The sequence below is a fragment of the Xiphophorus hellerii genome, chromosome 12, assembly GCF_003331165.1.
Source record: "Xiphophorus hellerii strain 12219 chromosome 12, Xiphophorus_hellerii-4.1, whole genome shotgun sequence".
NCBI lineage: Eukaryota > Metazoa > Chordata > Actinopteri > Cyprinodontiformes > Poeciliidae > Xiphophorus > Xiphophorus hellerii.
In genome coordinates, this window is record NC_045683.1 from 5,909,968 (window position 1) to 5,931,291 (window position 21,324).

General features: G+C 38.0%; 1 protein-coding gene across 2 annotated transcripts; it reads left to right on the forward strand.

Annotated features, from left to right (window-relative positions):
• Positions 1-483: 483 nt before the first annotated feature.
• Positions 484-21,075, forward strand: ndufs4 (NADH:ubiquinone oxidoreductase subunit S4). Of its 2 annotated transcripts, XM_032579542.1 has the most exons (6): positions 511-606; positions 3,212-3,339; positions 3,560-3,638; positions 18,575-18,747; positions 18,861-18,934; positions 20,870-21,075. In XM_032579542.1, the coding sequence occupies exons 2-6, from the start codon at positions 3,251-3,253 to the stop codon at positions 20,971-20,973; spliced, it is 519 nt and encodes a 172-aa protein (XP_032435433.1). In that variant the 5' UTR covers positions 511-606; positions 3,212-3,250; the 3' UTR covers positions 20,974-21,075. The 2 variants fall into 2 exon arrangements, with proteins under 2 accessions (XP_032435435.1, XP_032435433.1); XM_032579544.1 differs by lacking the exon at positions 3,212-3,339 and having other exon boundaries at positions 484-606.
• The last annotated feature ends 249 nt before the right edge of the window (positions 21,076-21,324 follow it).

The window sequence follows — 21,324 nt, forward strand, 5'->3', positions numbered from 1 at the left end:
TTTTAAATTGAAAAAAAAAACTTTAACTGTTTATCATAAAATACAATTACAAAACAACGTGAATCTTTTAAACAAGCCATTATTAAACTATGATTTTAAACATAATTATTTCTTATCAAAGATATTGTTTTTCATGTTTTAAAAGTCATATCTGCAGTTTTAACAAATTAATTAAAAAATAACTGTGTTGATAAGAAATATAGTAATGTCACCTTGTTTTGACAGTAGATTCATTCATACGAAGGTAATCTGTAATGACACAGATATTGAAATTATTGAAATGAAATAATATTAACTATTATTATTATTATTATTATTATTATCATTATTATTAACCAAGATTCAATCAACTATGTATTTAGATATCTAACTATATATCTATAGAACTATGTTTACTATCTTTCAAAAAGGTTAAATTGATGTAAATTTACCCATATGTATTAGTTTTCTATAATTTTTTAGTATTGTTCTTCCGTTCTACTTGTTCCATCGCGGCTACCGTACCTAATTGTTAACAACAAACATGGCGTCCTCAATGTCACTTTTCGGTTTAGGTCGTTTGTCTCTCAGCAACGTAGCTTCCAGGATCCTACTGAATCCAGCCAGGTAATTTAATATTGATTTTCATATGATTTTATATCCGTTTGCCTTACTATTTTTGGGATTATTCATGGAATTTTCAGCTCAGATGTGGAAAACCCTCCCAGGCCGATCAGTCTAGTCTGCCCCAAGCTAAAATAAAACCCTGGAAACTAACCATTTATATATATATATATATATATAAAATAACAGAAATGAAAAAAATAAATATCTTTTGGGGGTTAGTTATATGTCAGAATATTTTATCGACTTCTTTTCGTCATTTTCCAGTGTATCAGATAAATGTCAATGTCCTTTCGCAAACGCTGCGAGGTAGCTAATTAGCTGAAGCTAAGCTACAAATCAGTTTAGGAGCAAACGCAATTAAACACTCTTTTCTGCTGCGTATAGCAAAATACCATCCGTAATGATCGGTGCGACATGGTGAACTTTTCTTTAATGAGGCGCGTTATGGGACAGAGTGTAGTTTTATAGCAAAGTTCATTCAACCTTACAGTCAAGTAAGGTAGCAAGTTAAAGCAAAACAGCACTGAACATGTGTCATCGGACATAAACTACAATATTTATCTACCTCATCACATTAGATTATGTTGTAACAAGCTATATAGATCCTATGATCATTTGTTTTGTTAAAAATTGCCTTCACCAGTATTCATACTGTTGTATGTCAATTTTAGGAACCCAAGTACTTGACAAGTACTTAACCACTGAAAAATTAGCTTTAACTCCTGTAGTGTAAAGCATGTCGATCTAGTCTGAATTTGCGCAGTTTGGCACAATGTTCTTTCATTGTAATATTATGAATGTTTCTTTAATAATCAAACATGATTTTGTCTGAAGAAAAATAATTATCCCACGATTGGTAAGCCAGCAGTAACATTTGTGTTTGTCAGAGGCGGTAAGGTGAACAGGCTGTGAGCTGGTTTGATTTTTGACTAATGCTGAGAGACATACTATGATCTTTCTTAAAGGAAATGTGTTATCTTGCTTGGCTTAAGTTGTCTTTTAGAAAGTAGATGTAAATACTGTATTCTACTACCCCTATTTTTTAACACCTGGACTTTGTGATGGAGAAATAATTAAATAATATGTCACATTTTACCTTGACTATGACATATAACCTATAAAACGTATGTGGTTGCGGAGATTTTATACAACCACATATAACTGAGAATAAAACATAGTTAAAACATAGAACTACGTATGTTTTGTTGAAGCAGCTTTTGATTTTTTTTTACAGCACTTTGCAGTCTTTTTGGTAGAAGTATTCCTTCATGACACATTTTCACTAGGCTGCAATTTTTTATTTTCATTTTTTTTGCAAAAATGCTCCTAATCTGTCAGATTGTGAGTGCATATCTGTTACACGGCTATCTTCAAATTACTCTGGTCAGACTTTGACTGGACCATTCCAAAACTTACATTTTCTTCTTTTGAAGACAGCTTGTTGTTGATAAAAATTTATTTATTTTATTTATTTATTTTTGGTTATTGTGCTTTTTCTGTCAACATTAACTAGTATTTGGAATTGTTTCTAATCCCACCACATGAGTTATATAATGAGGTATAAGCTATCATAGCCATGCTGCAGTTGGCTGCTAACAGACATACAGTTCATACATTTTAATTTCGAAATAGTGTTTCCTTAAGTAGATGGAAGGTGGTGCTTCTTTAGCTCCTTTAATATCCGTGTTGTTTGTGACCAAAATCTTTCAAACATATAAGTGTGCCAGTCTTGCAAGTGAAGGACAAGTGTAAATAAGCTTCTTTCAGACAGCTGATTGGCAGTATGCAGCAACAATTGGAGGGAAGAGAGGTTCTCACAGGACATTGTGCTCAGTGCTGTTTACAGCTGGAAAAAAAAAAGTATCTCCTAACTTCTTTTTTGTTTGCTCATAAGAGATGTTAGACTGTAGATCAAAGCTTGTTGTTGTTTTGAAACCTTGCCTAGTTGCGTTCAGAAATAATTATTTTTAAATACCAGATGACAGATCAAAACAACATTAGAATATCGCTCATTCTACAAGATCAGAAAACAGTTGGAAATGTATTTACCGGTAATCCTTGCCTTACATTCGAAGGACAATTTTGTTCATAATTCTTTTTTGTTGTTTCTATTGTTTTGTTTATTTATTTTGAATATTTAAAATGTCTTCCAGTTCCAGTGTTAAATTTCTAGAAGAATTAAAATGTTATTTATCTTTTAGAATGCTTTCTTGCATTATTATCTTATCATTACCACTATATTACTTGAAAATGGTCTCAGAACAGCAACATTGCAATATATCACAATAACTTCTGGGACAATTTATCATCCAGCAAAATTTGTTACCATGAAAGGCCTAACAGAAAAACAAAGAAAATCCAAGTAGTGCACACTCCAAGCTTTTTGATTAATTAATGTGACAATGTGCAGCGGCGTTGCTGTGGTAGAGATTGGTTTATTAGTTTGATGTAAGCAGTTGACGTAAAAATGTGCAGTTACTGGTCAAACAATCAGCGCATTTTATCAAGCACAGCACGCCTTTTCCGTTCTCTTTTGTGAAAAGTAAAGTTACGCTTTTGTAGCCAATATTCCTACAAATTGTCTTGGTCATATTTTGATAATTAGGACATTATGCTGAGTGAGCCCTTCCTTGGCTGAGTGGAGATGGCCCTGCGCCGCTCAGTGTCAGGATACGGCTGCACTTTCACAAAGAGCTCCACAGTCCCCGCCTGCCAGTCACCCAGCAGCCAACAGTAAGCACGTCCCGTCATTAGGATGAGAGCGAGGCTCTGCCAGAGATTCACCAGACAGAACTAATAGGTGGCGGGGGGGATTCCTTCCTAGCCTTTTCACTGTACCCTCACCCCACCCCATCCTCCAAGACTGTCGGTGGCTGCAGAATGCCACTTGTTTGTGTAGTTTCCTGCTTTGTAGTGGGCTGTTGAGTGTAATGTCCATTCATTGATTTTTCAGGTCTGCAAGCACATCAGCATCAAGGCTGGCAGAGAAAGCAGAACATGACACGCAACTTATTACTGTTGATGAGAAATTGGTAAGAATCCCTGTTTTTCAACGTGACACATAGCTGCTTTTTTTTTTGTCTGATCTGCCGTCTACCAATTATTTTCTTGGTAAACAGTTGGAAACTCTTAATCAGCTTCAACAGGACAGTAGGCTTTTGCAACAATTTGATGGCAGGTTTCGTCATTAGTGTGCATGCTCAACGCTCACATTAATCCTTTTGGCACAGCCATCCTTGTTATTACAACTACTGAATAGCTTACTGAGTGGAATTTTGGCAGCAATTTGGCAGAATTGCTGTGAGTAATATACAAATCTAGTTTCACTTATAACGGAAAAAATGTAGTTTGTAGAGCAACGAAAAAATTACAGATGATTAATTTCTTGAGCCTTTTGGTGTTTTCTTTATTATTCAAATATATGTTGATATTGTACAGTTTTGTGGTTGTCCAACATTACATAAACCAATCAGGTTTCATGTTATATTGAGCACAGAGTGAGAGAAATGTAACATTGGTTCATCACATCCAGTAGCAGCTCTTTCTTGGCCTTAGCCCAGGTTATTAATGACTAAATATTGGCTGTGATCATCAACAGTATCACTCGATGTCTGAAATTAACTTTTTCTTTTACAGCTCAAACAGGGTGTTAGATGAATATTAAATAGGCCAACAAATAAATTGTCTGTTTGAGCATCACATTTTGCATTCAGCAGATTCTCACAAGCAAACTAAGAGGCCAGAGTCGAATCCTGTGGAGAAATTCTGGTCCACAACTCTAAATGTGGATCAGAATGTATTTATCAAAATGTGTTTGATAAATACTGCTGTGTATTTTTATTGTTGTTTATTTATATATGAATTATTATGATTTTCGCTCTTCTGCCATGTTTAAGATTAGATTTTTTTTATTTTTATGTGACCTACAATATTTTGCCTCCTTACTGATCTCCTCTGGGTTTTTTAGCTCACTAAATGTTTCAGATCATCAACCAAATTTGAATATGAGACAAACATAACTCGATTAAATACAAAATGCAAATTTAAATAATAGTTATATTTATGAAACTCATGAAAACCAACCTCATGTAATAGTGAATTAACTGCTGCTATGTTTTTTTTTCCCACTAATCAGGCCACAAATGAGCAGCCTATGAGCCTGTAAGCAGTTTATGTGAGATTTCATAGCTCATTTTTTAGATGGAAAAGTTCTTTGAAGCACCATCGGACTGTGACTTGACTGTGCTGGTTTAAGATAACTGAAATTTACTAGAAATGTGCAGAGTTAGAGCTAGAATTAAGATAAATTGACGTTTATGATAATTAAATAGAAATGATCCTTGTGAAAAAAAAAATGTTCCTATTAAAATAGCTTACTGATCTGATACCTACCAAGCAAGCCTAATTGTGGCCTTTATTGACTTAGTGATGTTGAAAGACACGCGGAAAGACACGCTTTTATTTTGCTGCACTATGATTCTATGCACAGCAGATTGACAAGATAGCTTGATTTGATTTGATTTAATGTCATTTAGATTTTAAAAATTCAATCTGTGGACAGAGGATACCAGGGTCAATAGGAGGTCATCGTAGTTTCACATGTAACTTGCAAGTCTTCCATGCAAACTTGTAAATATTTAAATTAGTAAATTAGTATTTGACCTCAGTTTGGCATTTGACTTCTGAGACATTTGTACTCTCGCTGACTGATAAATGGAAACAGAGATTTATCTTCTGTTAAATTTAAATTAAAATATTCACTATAAAAGTGTTCATCCTTTACATTAAATTGTTTGCTTTTGTTTTGATTCAGGAAAGAAAGAGGCAGCTCAGAGTTTTACATAATTTTTTAATTAAAACATGAACTCACCTCTGCGTGTTTTATGTTTTGGGTTCTTATCGGCACGTATGGTTCTAATGATTTATGTTGGTTGACAAAGAAGAAAAAGAATAGTACAAGACGGATAAAAATGCAGTTTTCTGACCTGAACACAAAATAAACCGATGCTTGAAGTGGCCAACGTTAGCGCTGTACCATCTGCTTAGAACAAAGCATTTGAAGTTTGTGGTGTATTAGTGAAACACCAAGGACATAGAAAATAAGTGCAAAAAAATTTTAGTTCAGGAGGAATGAGGGAGTCTGTTTTGGACTTTTTTTTAAACTTTTTTTTTTTTTTTTTTGAATGGCCAGGGGGCGGTGTGAGCAGCATCGGTGTGCTTTTGTCTCAAAGCAAAGCTGGCCATACTGGCAGACAAACCTTTGGCTAGGCGGAGTGTCTGTCTCTGTCCTCTCAGTAGGGGCCGCCGAGAGGACCAGCAGAGACGAGAAAAAAGGGCCTCCAAAACACAGTGAGGGATTTTAAAGAAAAGGAGTTTGCACAGAAAGAAAAAAAAAAAGTTTGTGAGACTCAATTGGGTGGCGGGAGGGAGACAGTGACCACCTCAGTGTTGTTGGTCACAGAGCTTCCTTTGTGGTGTGTTGTTGCTGGCGACGGCGGGAAGTACTCTAATGCTCACCCAGACGGGCCAAAAAGAGAGGGCCTCAGCTGATTACACTGCAGTGGTCTCAATCTCACATGGAAGAGGGCAGCAAGAGTGCTCTTCCTGTCGGGCATTTGGGAGCATGTCGGCACTCTAGTCGGCCATCAGCCCGTCGATAAGTGAAAATTGCTTTCTGTGGAGACCAATCGGCAAAAAGATCTCGATCTTTGGAGAGGTTATGTCGGGTGAGGGCGCTCCCTCTCTTTGCCAGCCATAGGAGAACGTGGCATTCTGCTTATTTCATTTAGATGAGGCTGCAGTTTTGAGCAGGGCAAGTGATGTTTTGAATTCACTCCAAAAACTGTCTGAATGTTTCTGTCTGTGATACTCGCTTATCTTGTCCTTTGTTCTCATCTGTCCAAGAAAATGCAACCCCTTACAGGAACTCGCATCTCTATGGGTTTCCTGTCCTTCTCTATTACACTCAAATTTAGGAGGTGAAGGACAAAAACTTCCATCTCTCCCAGAATGCGAACAAATTTATTGGAAAGGCTCACTCGATATTGACTGTTGCAGAGAACAATAATTAGTCATTGAAGCATCTAAAATCAACCAATTTATACCGATATACCAAAGTAAAAAAGCTTGAAGCTTTTAAGCATTTTATCATTTTAAAACCTCAAACTTAAACTTATTTTAGTGTTTTTATGCTATAAACTACTATCAAAGCATTGTTTTCAAATTTTATTTTACAAACAAGAAAGGTGTGATGGGATTTTGCAATATTGGCTCAGGTGCTATAGACTGGAGAACATTTTCAACTAGACTCATGTTTTATCTTTGACTAGGCCATTCTAACGCAAAAATATGATTCTGGCTGTGTATTTAGGGTTTTTCAAGACTTATGCTGCAGCAGCATTTCTTCCAGGATTTTAAAAGCCAAACTCTACCTTTATTTTATTGGTTCAATGTAAAGAATTTCTGATTCCCTTATGAATACTTTCTTTGCCATTTTAATTAATTTAAGTGTTTGATGTTTTTTTCCCACTTTATCAAATGTAAAATTTTAATTATGACTTTATTACTAACTAAACTTTGACGTGATTGACAGACGTTTTGGACGGATCCCAAACAAAAAAGATGCGTGATGGCGCTCCAGTGCCCGGGGCTGTTCCCCGGAGCGCCCGGGCCGACGCGCCTTTGTTTGTAATTACTGTTTGATTAAGCATGCTGGGCAGCTCCCAGGGTCCTGCTGGCTGGCCACTGATACGCAGCTTTACAGGGAATGTCTGTGACCTCAGTCAATTAGAGTCAGCTCCTTTTTGCTTTAACACTCCGGCCCCCTTCAGCAGAAACAGCCATAACAGCTGCCTCAATAAGCAGCACTTTGTACCCCCGCTTATTCACAAGTGTCCAAACGTCTACTACTCCTGCTTCAGCCACGGCCCGCTCCGCTCCGCTCTCTCTCCACATAAAGACAACACCATAATCTTAAAGCCCTTGTTGAAACCTTGTTATAGAGTTCACTAAAGGCTGTGGGGTTTTACAAGACGGAGGAGGACAGTTATTAGGTTGCGAGGAATCGACGAAGAGGAAAAAAGGTGGATAGAGGAGGAGGGGGTATTAAATTGGTAGGGCCATTTTATTCCTGGCATGCTTTGTTTAATGCAAAAGTCTTGGTTTCTAGTGAATCTTGGTGCACACCACTTGCCTGGCAATTGACATAACATCTGTGCACAAGATGTTGGGTTTGACTGCGGTAAGGTAGTTGACTCAAAAGGCATGTTGTTGGTTCTTTTTAAAGACCTAAATTAGAATCAGATTGAGGGATCCTGCGCCTGTCAGTCAGCATTTATCTTGACTGACAGGGTTTCTCATGTAGGATGATTTTAATTGGCCTCAAAATGGAGTCAACTGGGAGTTTTGGTTCACTTTTTTGTGTGTTTTTGCCAAAATCTGGATTGCTACAAAAATCTTTCCTCAAAAGAACAGCTGTTAAATGGAGGAGAAAATTTTACTTTTTAAAATTGTAATCTTTTTTTTAAAATGTTATTATTTGTAAACAAAAGAGAAAAGCCCATCCATATACATATACGTGAACTTTACTTGCATCCCACTCGCAGTCCGGGTAACTCATGCATGTAAATATGCGTCGCAGCAGCACTTTGAAGTCTACAGTACAGAGGTGAATACTTTCAGATTCAGACCACTCTCGCAGACGGGGTGACCTACCATGGAGCAGACCACATTCACTACCCCTACTCCCCCCTCCATTTTTACCCCTCTCCCACCCTTCCTCCCTCCTTTGCACACAGCAACTTAAGTGTCTGTTTTGTCTGGTTGAACCTCTCATATGGCGCGTTTATCCAAAAGGGGGAAAAAAAGATCTCACAGCTCAAGTTTGGAGTGTAGAGGGTCAGAGGATGTTAGTCTTTGAAGAGTACCAGACAAGAGGCTTTATTATGCATCATTCAGTAAAAGGTATTTCCTTTATTAGCGCTCTCTTCCATTGAGAACCAGCCTCTTAAGAGGACTCTTCTGCTGTCAGTGAGGGCTTCATATTGGAAGTGTCTGGTTGTGTTTGCAGATTGGAAGTGGAAAAAGGTGTGTCACTTCTGTTTGCCTACACTTGCATTTGCTCGTTAGTGATAAAGGCAACCAACCGCTTTCAAAATTTGTTTGTTCCCGCTCGATTTTACACAATCTGACAAAGGTTCCAAATATGTGCTCTGAAGTTTTCCTCATGAGTAAGAAAGTAAACAACTAAATCAGTAACAGAAACGAATGGGTCACAGCTATGATGCATGACTCATATGACTGTTGCACCATCGTAGGGTGCAGGTAAGGAGAACTGCTCCATCATTTCTGATAAATCTTATTGATACCAGGCATGTAATCTTATTAACAGACCAGAAAATAACAGCACTTTTCTTCAACTTCATAGTAAAACCTTTCCTCAAGATGCAGCTGTTGAAAAATGTTTTCAATCACAATAGTAGTTTGGAAACAAAACCTGGTTGATAGTAATTAATGGGATGGAGGTGTTCTGAGGTCTCATAAAGCTGTGGTTTCAAAAATGTTCTGTTCTGTTTAATTTGGTTTCACAAGATTAAATTCTGGATATTTTTTTTTTGTTTTGGTTGGTTGGACAGAACGCAGAATAATGCAGCACTGCCCCTCCCGCACTTGTTGCCGTCCATTGCTGTTCAACTGGCGGACAGAACATTTAAAAGAAAGATGGATTCAGCTGTTTGGAGATATCAGGGACTGCAAAAACAAATAAATATAAAAACACAAACAGCAAGATTTGAACACATTATACATCCCCCCGTGGCATTCTATGCTATATTCTCAGTAGTGCAAACTTAAAAGCTACTCATAAATTTAGAGGGAGTTCATTCATCATTTTGTCTTCATCATTTTGATGTTACTTTGATGTGTCAAAGTAACATCAAATAAATGTTATGGATAACACTTCTGTAAGTGTGTTAGTCATTATGTTCAATTACTTTAGGTAATAGGAGAAATTGTTCTTTTTTTTGCTATTGATAACTGATTAGATGACATACAGTTTTGTTTAAAATTATACAAGGGATTCACAGTTGCTGATTTATTTTTTTTAAAGAAAGAAGAAAACTGTATAATGTAACTCCAAATTATTTGTGAAAATCCACCTATTAACAGAATTTTTTATAGAGTATTTATAGGTACTCTTTTATAGAGTATTTTAGTATATCTAAAATACTCATAATGCAGCTTGCAAAGCTGAAATACGGGGCACAATGCTTCTCGACATGCTATTGACCTGCTGTTTGCAAAGCAGCCAATTGAGGAGTGCTACTCTGTGGTGATTGGCCATACCACCAAGCGCATAAATAACAAAGACTTTAATGCTCCTGTATTAGTCCTAAGACTGTTTCCGCTGTGCATATTAATTTATATTAATGCATATTTGATGTTTAAGCTGTTAAGAATAGGCAGTTCTAGAGGGGGTCTTAAGTATTTGCAGATTTTAGTTAGTTCCGGCTATCGTCTCTTACGCTGTGGGGTAAATGCTGTGAAATTTTTACTTAAGGTCTGAGAATCTCATGACTTAACTAAAATACTGTTGCTACATAATTTTAAACAATTCTGAAAAATGGCTACTGAGTCCATTTCCCCAAAGTCCCCAAAGTAAAAATATACAAAACAGAAAAAGTATAATTTCCAGGATTTGGTTCCATCACCTCCAAGTAAGTTGTTTCACTTCCTATATAGTATTAAGATGTTCCCCCAAACAAACAGGCATGCCTTTGTGCAACTCTTCCCTGAAAGACATTTCCTTTTGTCCCCTTCTTCCGATTCTCACTAGGCTGTGTAATGCGAGATCCGAGATGACCCTCGAGCCAGCTGCTTCTTGCTCCAGTGTTGGATCACTCCCACACATGAGCAAGCAAAATAATATTTGTTTCTATTAGACGCGCCCCCCCCTCCTATGTCCAATCAGTAATTGGCACGCTTTTTACTCTTCAAAGTCATCTGAAGGTGGGAACCGGCGGAGGCTGATGAGTGAGCCTCTCGGTCTGGGTGTGGGCCGGCCGGTGTGGGGTTAAGGGTGATGTGTTTGGGCTTTCAGCACATGCTGACTCAACATCATTCAGCAAGGCTGACCTTACGGCCCCTTTAGGCCGCTGAGCTGCAGTTTTGGTGTACAGGTGTTCGTACTGTGATAGGCAACAGCTTGGTAGAGGAGTCACTCTTGTACAAGGTCCTCAAAAATGTTGCTGGTCGTGATTATTTGTCTCTATCTGCTGAGCCAGCTGGAAATATCAGCTTAAATGAATGAGTTTTAAAAGTTGGACAACTCAGAAACATTTGTTCAGCAATTGCAGCCAGGTACCAGCACTGTTGTAGTTTTAGTGTCTACTCTAATTTAAACTTGGAATAAAAGTTTGCTATTCTTCCAGTAATACAGTTTGTTTGAAAGATACATAAACAACTGGTCACATCCAAACAAGCCTATCAAATCCTCATGTTTAAGAAGTTTAAAGAAAGGTCAATGAATGGCATTAATCTCATAATGATCATATTCAGATTGGTTAAATGCTGAATGTGTAATGTCTGTTATAAAACATTTAACTAAACCAGTGTTTCTCTATTCGGTTCATCAGGAACCAGATGTATAGGTGCTTTCCTTCAGCCACACACCTGACTTGAATAAGTGGGTGATTAACAGGCTTCTGCTTGTTAATCACCGACTGCCTGTTAATGCTCCTTTGATGGCATGCAAAGGAGTTGCAATCATTGGAAACGAGTATTTTGGAACAGAGGCGCATCTAAAATAGGCAGGGCAGTGGCCCCTGAGGACTGGGATTGGGAAACACTGATCTAAACCAATAAAATTAGTAGAAAAACATGTTAATCATGTTGTTTTTGTCAGGATTATTCCTCTGTGTTTTCTTTTACCCCAATAAGCTGCAGTTCATGGAGAGGTAACAATCATCATAACAAATAAAGCTGTCTTCAAGGGTTAGGAGATGGGAAGATTTATCATTGAATTATGTCAACTTGTTTTTAATTAGATACGTAATTCTGCTTTTTCCTAGTGGTTTGAGTACTGGGGTGTAAAGTTCACTTCACCGTATAAGTTTGGGGGATTAACAGCAAGGTTTTCATGCAGTTTTTTTGGAAATATAGAACCTTTATCATTAAATATTAAAAACAAAATAAAAAAATGTTTCTATGGTTTAAAGTTCTTTTTAATGAGATTCCACAGTGGCCAGAGTTGTTGGTTGTAAGGAGCCCAGAGCCATGCAGCATTTCTCCTTTCCAACCTGTTGCTTTGCACTGCACTTAATTTATAAATTATTTATTGGCATTGGAGCAATGAAACCTTTATGTAAAAGCTGAGCAGTTGTTAGCTTGTTTCCTAACAATTGTGATGTTTTATTTTGGGGAGCTCCAACTCCTTCAGGCTGGAAGGTCTCTGTTCCCTAATCTTTAGTTCCCTCCAAAGATTCTCCATCAGATTCTGATTGAGATATTGAGCCAATAAAATTGCCTTTAACTCCAGTCAGAAAAAACATGTTGGTAAAATAAAATAAGAAAATAACTTTACTTTTACTCTAACAGTTTTAAAAATAAAAAAATGAAAAAAAAAAAAACTGGTCCAATGATTAGAGAAAACTTAATAAAATTTAAAAGACCTTTAAAAGTCAAACCCATAAGTCTCACAGTTCTGAAAGTCTGATTACATTTTTGTCCTCCAGGCAGTAGATATTTCCACAATCAAAATTAATTTTTTTAAGTAATTCATCTGATTTGTATTAAGACTTTCTCAAACACACATCCAAAAGTGATATCTGATTGTTCACTTTCTCTTCCTTTTCCATATGTTTTATTGTTGGCAAGCTACTTCTAGGTCTAAATTACATTTGCTGTCTTGGCGAAGCTCAATCGCTTACAGAAAAGCATAACACACCACAGAAAATCTCCTTTTTCATTTTAACCGGTCTGCAAATAATATCGGAAGGACTAAAGAGGCCATGTTTTAGATCACTGAGAGGAAGAAATCTGGGTTTAATATTCCTTTGTATAAACTGTGGGAAGTGAACTGCAGGAAATGTGGATATTCACCTGCAAATCATCTGAAGCTGACAAGATGTGTTAAACGATATGAGGGTAATGGTGGCTGGAAGAACACTTAGAGGAAAGGACAGTGCGGCTGCCTATATGTCCAGTTCAGAGTCAAAAAAAGTTGCTCATTGTTGTCTGTTTTCTTTAGCCGGACAAATAAAACAGCTGAGAGACTTATGTAGGTGATATGAAGCACATCAGTGACATAAGGCTATCAAATGTCTTGATTTACCAAGATGGAGGAATAATTGCTGCTTTTGTCTTCTCTCAAACATTATTTGAGTGGATCTATGCAGACATTCCTATTTTTTACTTTGAAACCTGAACACAACACTTCTGCTGTTTGCCATTTGATCCCTGAAGCTAAAAATAAATTAACAGACTCTGAGAATTTAGCTGGTAAAGTCGTGTCTCCTGACAACCCTTTTTCAGACAGATTCCTACTTCCTCTAAACAGACGGCAGTTAATCGTCTAATGGCTACATGTCAGTCTTCGCTTTGCACATTTTCTATGTTGTCTCTTTGAAGAAAATTTAGTAAGTGAACATTGACGGACAGACATGGGCAGAGGCACTGGATTCTGTTAAACTATAGACAGATGAAGGTATCAAACAGGTTTGCAACAAGGCAAAATCTTAAAACTTAAACCCGTTGTAGATATAGGGACCTCTGCTGAATGCCTGGTTACATGTTAATATTTTCATCCAGTCCCATCCGCTGACTTTGTGTCCAACCATGTTTGGCACCTATTTGGCAAAATGATCTATGAGAATCTACCTTTAAAAGTTTGGTTTTTCTTCTTGAAAATGATGATAACATCATAGGGGAAGTTTAAGACTGAATTCTCTGTAATATAATCAGTGCATTGACTGGTTAGTAATTGTGCATGGTAGAAAAATGAGTGAATATCTGAACTGCAGTCATAATTTCTCTACTTACAGCTCACTCAGCCCATTGCATTATGGTCCACAGTCAGTATTCCTGACACTTTAGGAAGTATTTAAGATGAATCAAGTACTTATTTAGGTCTGATTTGTTTATTTTATTTTTAATGTCACATTAAAAAGTTGTCTACGATGCATTAAAAACTGGTATGATGTAAACGGTTAAGTTCTCCTTAGTTTGATTGAAGGTCCATGACACGACTCCAAAGCAATAAAGTTTCCCGTTGGAACTGTTTTCCATTTCACGGTTCCCTTCGTTAAAAACAGATTCTGTAAAATGCGTCTTCTCAATGTCCAATTCATCATTCACAGTGGATCCTTTTTCTAATTAAATGGAAATCAAAATGTACTTTTCCATATATACTTTTTCGGTCTGTTTCCGTTTATCGTTTTATTTGTTTGCCATGTTGTATATTTTCATGGTTTTTATTTTGTGAGACAGCCTTCAGTATTTTTCAGCCTTCATATTGACACTTGTTCACATGTCTGTTACTAGAGAATGAATTTCCTGGAGCCCTTTGCGTCCAAAAGCGTGAGCCAGCTGAGCTTTTTTGTTTTTCAACTTGGACCAACACGACATTCAAGGAGGAAAGGAAACTCAGACTTTTACTCCAAACATTCCCCGTCAAACGTTCCAAACATTCGACAGGGAATGTAATGCAGTTTCAGTTTTTATTGAGCAACATGAGGATCTAATTGTCTCTAAAAACCTTAGCTAATTAAATTTTAACATTACTCATGAGTGCTACAGGTGTTTGGTTTAGCATTTAGCACCATCAGCTCAAGATTCCCAAAGTTTAAAGCTCATATTATCAACACCCTTCTTTCCAGCAGTTTTTCTTTCCTCCAGACTAAAGCACTTTGAGATTTCTTTGTTGTTTACCCAGAAGTGTTCAGCTCCAGGTCTCTGTTGGAGTATTAGGGGTACCAGCTTTCAGCAGTCTGGTGGGCCAGCAGCCCCACAGCGACAGCCTCCTATGTGCTTTTATTTGGCCCGTAGCCAGGAGGTGTCAGAAATATTGACACGCTTTCACGTGACGAAGACTTTGCCAGCCAATTTCCCCCACCCTCCTTTCTTAAAGCCCGCCATTCTGTCTGCCCAGCCAGGTATTGTAGGGCCCTGTGAAGGCCCTCTGAATAGTGTCAAACTTGATAGTTCTCATTTTGCTTCCTGTACATGGCAGAAAAAAAAGTGCCCACCGTGTGGGTTTTCCTTTTGTGACGACCCTTTCTAGTCCTCCTGGGAACACACCACATTCCAGGCACAATCATCCCCCCCTCCTTTGTGAATCCGGGCATTGTGGGTGAGCCTCTTATGCCGATAACCCTCCTACCTCTCGGGTGTAATGCAAGTAGAGTATCATAGAGGTCTAGACTTGTATTTCTACATGCAAAGCCGGATAATGAGCGGAAGGTTTTCAATGATTTGGCAGAGTTCTTGTTTTGGCTCTGTTTATGTGCAGATCCACTCCCTACGATATGATTTAAGGTCTGCTACATCTGGACAAATTACCACACCAGTGTACCATGCATGGGCCCCATGTGTCAGTTATGGTTTATGTAACTACATACGCGGAACCATAGTCTGACCTGCTAATCCCAGAGGCATCATTTCTAGTGTGGCTCAAAGAAAGATTTTCCTGCATCCAGCCACCAGAACTAAGTCGCCAAAAAGAAAGTTTCTGATTGCAGATATGATTCATTTCATGTTTAAGTGTAAAGAAGGGTAAGTTTTCGGTTTTTGACTCCGCTCCAAGACTTTCAAAAGGTTTCTATTCTCCCATTTATGGAAATGCAGATCTTTGAACACCCTTGAAAATAAAAACTAAATTCAAGACACATTTCCGATCACCAAGCTGGCGAAAAAACATCATTTTTGCTGCTATGCAACACTATGTTGTGTGTTATTGTGTCATGAACCATTACCCTCTCTGGGTGAGGAGAACATGTTTTCCTCCTCTTTGTGACAAGAAGGAATTGTTAAGGTTAAGTAGATAGGGCAGCCGGAAATAATTACCAAGCACTTGTGAAGTCCAGCCCCCCCCCCATCCCTCCTCCTTTTGTCTGTCCTTTTTCTTTCATTTTAACAATCTTTTCAATGTGCAGATCTTGTTTATGATTATATTCAGGCTGTACTTGCCTCTAAGCGCAGCAAAAAGGTGTTTCACTAAAACAAGCTGTAGTTTCGCAGTTAGACCTGTAATTTACTGGGCTTAGATGCCATCGGAGGCTCCTTGGCAAGAAGAAAGGCGGGCTTTTGTGTGGAGTTCATGGAAAATGACCCCCTCTCTACAAATCAACTGGCAGATGACAGACAATGATGAAAATTAGATTCTTTGAAGTTGTAATGGCCATTGAAATGTGTAAAATTCTTGCATTGAAAGGAGAACCTCCTGGAAAGGCCTCAGTCTTTGGGTGGCTGCTGCCGGCGTGCTGGGAGGTTCGTCTGTGTTTTGTCGCCGACTTCCCAGTGCTTGTTTGCTAATTCCCTGAAGAATTGGACCAGATCTTTGATAGGAGCCTGAAGGGGCTCCCAGGTCCCACCTTCTCCAATTGTCACACTGGCCTACTTTCTTTCAGCCTGGTGATAAACATCTGGTATGTTAGGCTGTGGCTGCTTAAATGCAAAAGTTGAAATTAATTATAATGTAAATGTAACTTCTGCTTTTCCTTTGTAATATCCTCCAATATTTAAGTTTGTATATTGTTTTGTATTTAGTCCTGTTTAAGCTACCTATCCCCTCTCAGGAGAGCCCTCCACTGTAAACTTCATTTTAAAGATGTTTGGGGATGTTTTTGTCCCTGATTGTTCATTTGGTTTGATTGAGTACCAAAATTGGAACATTTGTTCCATTTTCAGCTGGAGCGGTTCACTTTCACACTGCACTGTATGAAAGCAAACCAAACCATTTGAACAACTTGTCCACCTCCCCAAGCACCTCCCCAATGGTGCTCCACCAGCAACCATTGAAGGAAATAAAGAAGGCATGACCGCAACTTCTTTCTTGACGAAATATAAACAAAAATGGAGTTCCGTCAGATTTTAGTGGCTGTAGGATTTCTTTTTGTCTTTGGTGAAAGACCATGAGCCATTCTTAGCTAGTGCTAAACTTGTGTGTTTGTTTTGGTTGTATTTACCCAGAATGCTCTGTAGTCTGATATCTGCTTGCATCCACATAGGCATTCAAACTGTTTCAGAGTTCACTTCAACGAACCAAGACCTAAGATTTTAGGCGAACCAGAGTTCAACTTTGATCTGCATCAGAAATCTATTTGGTAAAATTAAAAGTCCACTTTAGACCTAAAACCGCTAGGGTTAGGAATAATAATTTAATTGTACTTAGACACATACACACATCTCAGTGCACAGTTTCCATTGCTTTAAGCTGGCGTGTCCAGCAGTATTGAGGTAGTGTTTTAGGAGAATAAAGTGATATTTCTGCACAAGAGCTTAGAACAGTAACTGGTAAGATGTTCCCCATAGACAATAACAATCTAATCCGTTATTTGTCTGTTATATAGTATTGTAATTTTGCAAAATACTACTTTTATTAAATTCTAAAATACACAAATTTACATAAAATCAAAAAGCTAACCAAAGGTCATTTGTAAGCTTAGTTTTAAATATGTTTTTTACCACTTAGAAAAATTAATTTCAAATAATTCACATACAGTTTTAACCCAAGAAAATTGTGCTACTGTAACTGTTGAATTATACTAAGTGAAATCCATGAGCTGAAAATTTTGTGTTTGAGGACAACTTGGCATAAGCAGTAAAACTGTTGGCTGACGCAACAATACGTTTCTATTTTTCTGCTTCTAATGAACTACCCAGATCAAGAAATAAAAAGAAACCAAAGTTAAAATCCTGGCAGGTCAAAACACACAAAAGGGGCAGATTCAAAATGAGGAATGTCCAAAAAAAAAATCCATCATATCAATGAAACGATAAAAACACAACCAAAACATTTCGTTTGCTTTATGGCGCCTATAAAAATGTTCACTCCTCAGATTTATAACAATTTACTGTTCTTCAGCGTCCCTGTTATTTAAAGTGGAAATGATTCTCTCCAGTCTGATGATGGACAAGAAAAACATGAAACAGTTGATTGCATATTTCCATTTCGGCTGCCAACCAACATTTTCCTGAAGTCAAAACAAGTTTTTTTTTCTGGGCCTGAAGTTTGGGATTGCCTCCAGATGACCTCGTGGAGCAGTTGGATTCATATTTTTGGCGCCATCATCGATGCTTTTCAGGAAAGACTAAATGTCTGTAACTATGGCAACAAAAACTTTCTGTGACTGCTCAGTATCAACCCATTTTTCCAACTTCTGTTTTTCCTTTTTTTTTCCCCAAAAATCTATTAATAATTAATCTAATATGATGTGGAGGATCTGTAACTTCAAGTTGGATCATTGGGACAAATTGACTCATCTGTTTTGTATAAATATATATTTTTTAAATGGTAGGAATTTTGATTTCAGTTAGATTTATGAAACATAACTTAGCTGTTGTTTTTCTCAGTGGTCATGTTTTGACCCACAAATCAACTCATCTTCCCTTCCATAAAATCTCTGGGAAGTCTTTCTGTCAAATTTTATATGGAAGTCCGTGTTCTGCCAAGGGAGCCAAACTGTGAATGTAAAACGCCCAACACGGAGAACCTGACTGCTAAAACGTCATCATGAACTGACAGGAATCCTTGCCAAAAGAGAGCTTTTTATTCGGTCATAATCATATTTCTCTGTTTAAGAAGGTTCAGCTGTTTCTTTTAAGCTCAGTCAAAAATGGCCGAGGTCTGTGCATTTTTATAATGTATGGTTATGTTTTCCACCAGCCACTAAAAATGACCCTTACTTTTTGTTTCCTGTCGAAAGCTTGCTTTTCGTCACCGTCTGTTGTTTTTCTTTTCTTCCTTTTCCCTTAGGACATCACGACTCTGACGGGGGTCCCGGAGGAGCACATCAAAACCCGCAAGGTTCACATCTTTGTCCCCGCCAAAACAGCCATGCAGTCTGGCATCAACAGCACCAAGAAGTGGAAGATGGACTTTGACACCAGAGAGCGGTGGGAGAACCCGCTGATGGGCTGGGCCTCAACGTAAGTCCATCACTTTGAGTGAATCTGGATCATTGCTAAGTGGGATCACAATCATTTTAATTGTGTCCTATGACGTTTCTCTCCTGGGATGTTTTCTTTCCTCTGTGTTTAAGGGCCGATCCTTTGTCCAACATGGTGCTCTCGTTCTCCTCAAAGGAAGACGCCATTGCTTTTGCTGAGAAAAATGGTAAGATCCATAAAAGTGACATAAAACAGAACAATAAAGGCTGTGAAGTATGTAAGACATTTGGTTAAACTGATTGTGTATATTATGCTTCGGTATAAACTTTTTATTTATTATTTTGGTTTATAGAGGATTCGGTTAAGTAATTGTAATGATCATGACCAGCTACATTTTATTTTTTTTGTATTTTCCCTCGTTATTATTTTTTAACTTCACTGAAATAAAATTCTGGTTTCAGTGTTACCTGATGGCACTTTACAGAATTTATTGACAACTTTAGATGTGTGAATGAACCAAATTTAAATAGGTTTTATGCTTCACAAGTATATTTACGTTTTTAAATACTTTCCCACTTCAAAGCTGCGCAGGTCAAATTCTTTATTCTGTGTGCTGTGATCTGCAAAAGTATTCACTCCCCTCGAGCCTTTAACATTTTCAAAAACCTAAACATTCTACATTGAGAACTACTGACGTGTGATTTTCAAAAATTTGAACTAAAAATCTGAAAAGTGTGCAGTGCATATTAATTGAACCCCTATATACTTTAGATGTGTGAATGAACCAAATTCACACATCTAAATTCACACGCCTCATTAGTAACGAGGGAACTTCATTACTTCATTACTACACATCTCATCTCAGTCACATCTCCTGCCTCTGGTTACTGTGGAGGAGCTTCCAAGATCCACCGCTCGGGTGGAAGAATCTGGTGATCACTATTACTCTGCTTTCCACAAAAGTGGCATTTATGGAAGAGTGATTAAAGGAATGATGATGAATGAAAGTCGTGTGAGATCTAGTTAGCCCTAGGAAATAAAAGGACTGCAGGCCTAATCAGACCAAAATGAAACTTGCCCCACATAAATAATGCAGCACATGACTAAAAACCACCTCAAGATGTCATTTGCACTTTCATACATGGTGGTGGCTCCATCATGCTGGGGGGAAGGTAGGCATATCTATTTATAGTGCAAGAAAACCTGTTAATAGCTGCAAGACACTTTAGATATGTTTGGAAGTTTGCCACCCTGCAGCACAATGACTAAATATACAAGCAGAGCAACAGTAAAATGATTTAAATCAAACAATATTCTTGTGGGGCAACGGTCTATTCAGAGTCAACATCAATATTTAGGTGAGAATCTGTGGCGAGGTTAAAAAACTGTTCTCAGACGTTCTTCAGTAAATGTAGCTGAGCTCCAGCTTTTTCCAGCAGGAACTGGCTACGAAATAAAGTCGTTAAAGACACATTTTAAAAGACCTGCAGTGAAAAGTGGCTCTATAAAGATTTTACTCCAAGGGACTGAAATGTTACACTTTTCAGATGTTCATTTGTAGGAAATAAAAGAAAAATATGTATTTTTATTTCACAAAGATGTACCATCGTGTTCTATCACATAAAATCACAATGTTTGCGGTTAGAACATGACAAACTGGGGAGAAATTTTAGGGGCGCAAATATGTGAACTCATATGTGTAAATGAGCATAATATGGGCTCTTTATTGCTCAGCTGATTCGCTGTTGTAAACACAGCAACTGTCATCGGAGAGTAGAAAGACGATTGCAATACATCACCTGTTTAAATCCGGATAAAAAAAAAAAAAATAAAGCCTCCGAAAAACAGAGGCACAAAAGAGAGAAAGTTTGGAATGATTCAACCTGAGCTGAATAGGCAGTTAAACATGAGTGATGTGTTTTCTGTCTAGCAGCGGTCAAGTTGACTGACTCAGAGAACCAAACCATCTGGGGAAGCTTGTTGAAACCAAGTAAAGAAAACTGGCTTCTTCTGTTTATTGCGCCACGAAAATCAGTAGAGACATTCTGAAGACACGCGGCCTGTAAATGTCCGCCAGACACCTCATCGGCGCTGGAGCCCGTCCAGTGAACGGAAGGGGCGTTCTCACCGCTCGCCACTTACTGTCTTTTGTTCCCGCCAGGTTGGAGCTACGAAGTCACAGAGAAGAGGACCTCAAAGCCCCGGGTGAAATCGTACGGGGCGAACTTCTCCTGGGACAAGAGGACCCGGAGGTCCGCAAAGTAAACGGAAGGATCCATCTGTTTCCTGTCCCGACCTGCGTGTGTCCTGCTGCGGACTTGTTTCATTCTTGTCAATAAATGCATAATTATATATAAGAAAACTAAACAACTGGGTCATTATTGCTTTCACTCTTCAAACATTCACCTCATTAATTGACTACCCGACTCATTCTCGCTGATTAATGAGGTGTCTGATCTCCTGGTCGAGTTGCGCAACAGCGAAACAGAGTGGTACGTTTCACTGCATAGAGAACCTGTTTAAACACACAGATAAATGTACTGTATCTGGAGGCCAAAGCCGGGGACATTGTTTTTATCCCATTTCCCTGATTGTTTCATTGTTTGGAGAGCTGCA

Bases quoted from the DNA above. Each gene is read 5' to 3' on its own strand.
- ndufs4 (XM_032579542.1), top strand. From the start codon at position 3,251: ATGGCCCTGCGCCGCTCAGTGTCAGGATACGGCTGCACTTTCACAAAG. The intron at 3,639-18,574 runs GTAAGAATCCCT...CTTTTCCCTTAG, and splicing joins TTACTGTTGATGAGAAATTG to GACATCACGACTCTGACGGG. The intron at 18,935-20,869 runs GTAAGATCCATA...TGTTCCCGCCAG, and splicing joins TGCTTTTGCTGAGAAAAATG to GTTGGAGCTACGAAGTCACA.